Raw genomic sequence first — 6,772 nt, forward strand, 5'->3', positions numbered from 1 at the left:
AACAACGACTGAGAGGATTTTTTTTTGGCCCATAGGCCCGGTATGCTTTCATGATGAAAACTGATAGTCGGCCCGAGCTCATTAGTGGAGCAAACAAGGGTAATTTTTATAGTAGTGCCATATGTCGGTGGCTCATTTTGTTCCCCCTTGATCTTATTTTAAAGAGTTTTGCTGTTGTCGGAGTTGAAAGGTGGCCACCAGGATAAGATGTAGGTAGTCTTTGGGCACTAGGCGATGACAGAAAATTGTCAGCGTGTAGCGGCAAGTAGGGCTGCATTCCAGGTCCTCCAGGACACTCCACCTGCACGCTGACCACTCTGCAGTTACCTCCCCCTTACTGCATCATCAGCAAAAACAATAATCAGTAACCATAGTGTTTCCAATAAATTCTACACAATGACTATGATCCACAATTTTAGCTAATGTTTAGTCCATACTGTTTTCATGATGACAGGTCTTCTGAACTTGCTACCTGCATGTCCCCCCCTCTTCCGCGACCCCACTGCACTCGAGTTTTTACTTTAGCCCATCCCTATACTGTCCAAATCCCTTGTGCAAGAGTTAACCAGCATCTGTATTCCTTTATCCCTTACACTGGTAAACTCTGGAATAATCTTCCTTCATCAGTATTTCCTCCTGCCTACGACTTGAACTGTTTCAAGAGGAGAGTATCAAGACACCTCTCTTCCCGAAATTAACCTCTCTTTTGGCCACTCTTCTAAAAAAAAAGTGTAGGGGTAGTTATTAGTGTTTTTTTTCATTATTTTTTTTTGCCCTCTGGCTGCTTCCTTTGCTGCAAAAAAGAAAAAAAAAATACAAGCGCTAACATGTCATGGGGCAATGACACATTTCTGCTTCACTCCAATATTAATAGGGAAAAAGCTGGACACGCCCCCTTCCTCCCTCACCCCTCCGAACCAAGAACTCTCAGATTCAGAGAACAGAGGGCTGTGAAGTGTGTGGCTATTATGTTGAAGGGTATTCAGCTTATCTCCTGTAAATATGGAAGTGAGGAATCGCTGTGGCCTTGCGCCATCACCCATCAACACATGTTTGGACTGAGTATAAGGCGGTGTAGTGGTGCATTGATGTACGGTGTTTAGTATGAAACCATGGCTGATAGGTGGCCGTATAGTACCCATGAAGTGACTGAACACTTCATTCACTGTACGGCTAAAGTATTACTAAACCATTATATTAGTAGTATACCAAGTTACATATTTCAATGCTAAAACAAAAAAATAATAATAAGGGACAGGGGATTGAAGGATTCTCAGAAGCCAAAAGAAGACATCACGTGAACTAGTTTCTAAATCACCACCCGACACAATGATGACGAACCCAAAAAGAAAAGAGCGGAAATATTGTGATAGTTTACTAGAGCAATCAGTAATAAATGTGAAGTGTGAATAATATTGTCATGAGCAAATGAGCCGAGCACTGTATTATTGTGTGTGCAAGCATCAATACGAACTTCATGTTAACATAAAAACAATATATGTAAAGAAATAAAAAAAATAAAAAAATAGAAAACGAACTGTATACATAAATAAAAGTATATTAATAATCGATGGCAAAATTAAAACTGAAATGCAGAAAAGTACTAAATTGGTGTGCAATTCGCATTTTAATTGACATATTGACTGCAAAGATGAAATCCACAAGGCTTATGCCGTAATTTTTAGAGTGCTGACACGTTTGCTGACATTTCCGATTGATGATTTCAAAAGGGATTGAAATTATTTCATCCTCAATCAAGTGCAAGTGTAATAACATTATTCTCAGCCTCATTGCTGCGCCTCTTTCTTGTGAAATAATTTATATTTCCAATCGGTAATATTCATGAAAACAACAATACACCACTACATAACTGCTAAATATTTTGCACTTTATTCAACTTCAAATGCTATTTCTATAGGCTATTTTATGTAAACGTTATTTGAAATAGATCCACTTCTAGTTGTGATTGCTTTTCCCTTTATTTATCGTCATTGCAATAATGTCAACAACCTTCACCACCACCACCACCACTATGGCCAAAAACCATCACATTTATTACGCAAACAACCACGACCACCACAATTCATCGATTCAGACTCCTCATTTTTTCATCTTTACTTTTTCTTCTTCATCTTCTCCCCCATCTTCCCTTCCTACTTTTCCCGCTCTTCCTCCTTTTCCTCCTCCTTCTAGTTCTTTTCCTGCTCCTCCTCCTTCTCCTCCATCTTCCTTCACAGTAATCCTCCTTCAGAGTTATTCAGTGGAACGCTCACAAATCTTTCCTTGAAGTGCATTTATCCTTTTTTGGTGTGTGTGTGTGTGTGTGTGTGTGTGTGTGTGTGTGTGTGTGTGTGTGTGTGTGTAATTGACTAATGTGTCCTTTCCTGCATTGAGGTACAAGTTCATGCGTCTCGGGTGTGAAAGCTATGTCCTTTAACATTTGTTTACTTACGTTTTTTGGCGTCACATTGCCCCCTTTCAAACGGGACACAGCCCTCGCCTGATAACCAGTACGAATTCGCTACTAAGTGAACGAGGGCACAAGTGTAAAAAGAGTGTCCAACCTTCTCTACTCGATTCGAACCCGGTATCTCTCGGTTGAGTCGAGCGTCCTGACACTCCGAAAGTGTGATATTCTTTCATGATTCTCTCTCTCTCTCTCTCTCTCTCTCTCTCTCTCTCTCTCTCTCTCTCTCTCTCTCTCTCTCTCTCTCTCTCTCTCTCTCTCTCTCTCTCTCTCTCTCTCTCTCTCTCTCTCTCTCTTCCGGATTCGAATTCCGTGTTTCTTATTCACCCCTTCTTCTTTGCTTATTTCTGTTCATCAGTGTTCGGTAATGAATTTAATGCATATTAAAGAAAAAGTATGACTAAACCTTAATATTATCATTCCTGTTGTTGATCATTTGTATTTCTCTATTGATTTTCTTTTCATACCTTCCAAAAGTTTTAGCCGTCTGACTTATTGTGTTTATTAATCCTGTTTTCTTGAGATTATTTTTAACCGTGTTTTTCTATGCATCTTTTATTTTTTTTATTTCAACTTTATCAAATGTAAAGTTGTTGATTTTCAACTATGAAGCAAATCAAAAAAATATATATAGAAGAAATAAAACAGAAAAAAGGAAACATCAAGTGCAACAAAATCACTAACAACTACCTCACTAATAATAGTAACAAACACGAAGACCAAATTTGACATCATATCTAATCTTACCCACACTTATGCGCGCGCACACCCACCCACCCACGCACACACACACACACACACACACACACACACACACACACACATACATACACACACACAAAAAAAAAAGACCTCTTCGCTAACTTCGGTCCCCGCCGCCTATTCACCCCCTCCTTGCAATAAGGCCAACCCCGTCCCTCATTTATTACTCCTCCGCCCTCCACCAATAACTCCTCAAGGGTGGCCTCGATTCCCCTTCTGAGCCTCCTCCTTGCAGTATCGGACCCAAAGAGGCTTAGAAACTCCTTCAGGCCCAAGATCCCTCTAAGAGGAAGGACGTGGAAGGAGGGAGAAGGGGGTAAAGGGAGGCGAAGGGTTATTGGAAGTGAAGAAAGTGAAGATGGGCTGGGTTGCGGTTATCTCTTCTCAGGATTCGTGTGAGGAGTATGTTTAGTCTTTATGATGGATGATCTATTATCTCTCTCTCTCTCTCTCTCTCTCTCTCTCTCTCTCTCTCTCTCTCTCTCTCTCTCTCTCTCTCTCTCTCTCTCTCTCTCTCTCTCTCTCTCTCTCTCTCTCTCTCTCTCTCTCTCTCTCTCTCTCTCTCTCTCTCTCTCTTATGAACCCTTTAACAACAACACTTTCCCCATTTGATCGTAAACCTAAACACTCTCCACACCCCGTTCTCTCTCCTTTCTCACCTCTCTCCTAGGATTCGGCTTTCCACTCTTTCCCCTCTTCTCTCTCCCTCAAACCAGAGATCTCCTCCTCTCCATCCATATTCTACTTTCTCCCTCCAGCGGTTCATTTTCCCTCCCCCCTCTTTCCCACATTTTTTTTCTTCTATTCAGGACTTGAAGCTCCTCTCTCGTTTCTCCTCTTTCTCTAGAGAGAAAGCTCCATTCTCGCTTCCTCTCCCCTCCGATCCACTCTCTTCTCCCTCTCTCTGCTTCACTGTCCCTGCTCTCCCCCCTCTTCTAAGACAGGGCGCTATCCTCCTCCCTCTTCTTCCCCCCTCCCAGGCCAGGGCGAGGGTCGTATCATCAGCATCCATCTCGTGACTCCATCTGGTCGGCGACTGTCTCAGACTCAGGCGGGTGTTTGGGAAAGTCGTCCATCTACCAACACGACCTCAAGTCCCCCCCTGACCCTTTCCTGCAAGGGGGTAACACGACATCCAACGCACTCAGCCCCTCTCCCTTTACCCTTCCCCCTTCTCCTCCTCCTCATCTTCCTGGTCCTCCTCCTCGTTAACATACTAATCTGCGCTTAACGTGGAGTTCGTAGCCGCCATGAACTGCCTCTCGCCCTCCCCTGCCAGTGTCATATCCGCATAAACCTCTTCCACAAGTCATTCCCACCACCACCACCACCACCACCACCATCACAACCACCACCACCACAATCACCTCCCCCACCACTGCTGCTGCTTCTGCTCCTGCTCCCGTTGCTGCTCCTGAGTGTGCTTGGGTTCTGTTGGCTAATCTTGCTTTCGTCCCCTTCCTCTTCACCTCATCCAAGCACGCCACCGCAGAAAGTGTGTGTATATAGGACGGGGGGGAGGAGGCGGTACGGCATGTGTTCTTGTGTGCGATCTACGTATGCTTGTTCTGCCTCTGACTTAAAGCTTTATTTTTTTTTCCAATTCCGCATATAACATACACGTACTTCTCGTTGACTTATCTTAATGGATGTGATATAGTATTGTTCTTATATCATGTATCTTCTTATGTATTCATCATTCTCTTATATTCCTTATTTATCGTATGCTCTTTGTTTCCCATATTGTACTATCTAACCCTATTCCAATTTTCTTCAATAGCTCCTTCCCTCGCCATATTTCACTTCATATATTCAAGCCTATTACAAAATCATCAACTCCTTCATACACCCTCGCACTCCCATAACTTCATGGTGATAGGACTTTTCATGACCTCTCTACTTTCTTTTTCCTGACTCTTTCTTTCCCTTTCATGTGACATAATTGACTCATATTTTTCGTGAAACAGCTTTTCGCTCGCACCTTTCTAATAAGACAGAGATTACCGCTTATATATTCCCTTACGTAAGATGCTTTTCTCTTAGCCTTCGGGAGCGAGGAAATGTTCTCCTCTTACCCTCGTAGCGTATAGATGTTACCTTTAAAAAAATCAAATAGTATAAAATGTCCCCTTCGTAATGGAGAGGCAATTAAATAGTCTCCGAAGGGAATTTGCGTTCTCTGTATAACGAAAATCCGTAGTACATTTTCAAATGGCTCTGCGTATGATTACACCTACGCAGGTAACTTCTTTAACATACCTATCCTTTTAATATTCATACATCACCAAACATAGCCGTTTCACACACATCTCCATTATTCAACATATTTTCAAAGCAGCAACACATTCCACGAACATCAGCATCCCATTACATACATCTACACCCCCACACCCCTAAGCACAAGGGTATTCTATGATAACACACCACTCACTTGTACACCCACATACTTCTACGTTAACATTCACACACGTCTGATGATCATCATTCCATTAAATCTTCTCACATTCCTTATAAACCTGTTAATTTATTTCCAGTAGCACATCATCTCACCTGGCTATACAACTTCACCATACCTCTTTGTCTCATCTTCTTCACAAATCTGATAGAGTTCTGACTTTTCTTACTCTATCTTTTCCTCACATTTTCTCAGACATCCTCTAATCACCTCTCTGCCACACCTTCTCCACGAACCTAGTCATATATTTTCAGCCACGTCTCATACAAGCCTCTTTCCATATAAGCATTATCCAATAACTCATTCAAACGTATGCCTCACTTTCCTCATAAACTTGGTAAACTTCCTTCAATTACAACTCATCCGTCCACTTCCTTATCAGTCTCGCGCAGAAGCATAATTTAATCACACATTTTTCTTGGCTAATTGTCTTATTTTCCTCATAATCCTAATAAACTTTCTAATTACACCTCTTCTACATTCTCCCCGTCTTACCTTCCTCATAAACCTGGTAATCTTCTCGCCGTGTTCCCAAATGCTCTGGTCACTGTCAGTCGTGTCGCAACTGATCCTCCGAGGAGAGCTCAGACCAGTGGTTTCACCAAACGCGTCCAGCTTCTTGCGTTTGAGTCTAGTCAGTGCCTCGGCAACGACGGTCACGGCGTCATAGATCAGCGCCGACTGTGCCTGTTGAAGAAGGAATAAAAACGTTAACTGTGAGATAGTTTACAGTAGTGTGGGTTGTGGCGGTGGTAACTGTGGTGATGGTGATGGGGAAGGTGTGGCAAGGGGATACAGTGACATTACAGTGTAGTTTAATTGGTGTGTGGGGAGTGATAATGGTGGTGGTGGTGGTGGTGGAAGGAAAGGTGTTTTGGTAAAGGGATGAATAGGTAGAAAAGTGTTGACTATTTGTGGTGCGAGTGGTGGTAATGGTGGTGGTGGTTTTGGTGATTGGGGTGATGGGGAAGGTGTATGACAGATTGATGAATAATAAAGTTACGATTGTGTGGTTGTGATGTTGATGGTGAGAAGCTTTGTGGAGCAAGTAATGGTAGTTCAAGAAGTGTATGGATGTAGTGACCGTA

General features: G+C 42.5%; 1 protein-coding gene across 1 annotated transcript in view; it reads right to left on the reverse strand.

The window, feature by feature from the left end:
* The window catches only part of LOC127005570 (glutamate receptor 4-like), a 453,194-nt gene extending 446,881 nt beyond the window's left edge, over positions 1 to 6,313 (reverse strand). Inside the window, exon 1 of the mRNA XM_050874508.1 lies at positions 6,180 to 6,313. Coding sequence (XP_050730465.1) covers positions 6,180 to 6,188 — 9 coding nt within the window. The 5' untranslated portion in view covers positions 6,189 to 6,313. The remainder of the gene's footprint in view (positions 1 to 6,179) is intronic.
* Between the last annotated feature and the right edge of the window lie 459 nt (positions 6,314 to 6,772).

Source organism: Eriocheir sinensis, chromosome 30, assembly GCF_024679095.1.
Source record: "Eriocheir sinensis breed Jianghai 21 chromosome 30, ASM2467909v1, whole genome shotgun sequence".
Lineage (NCBI taxonomy): Eukaryota > Metazoa > Arthropoda > Malacostraca > Decapoda > Varunidae > Eriocheir > Eriocheir sinensis.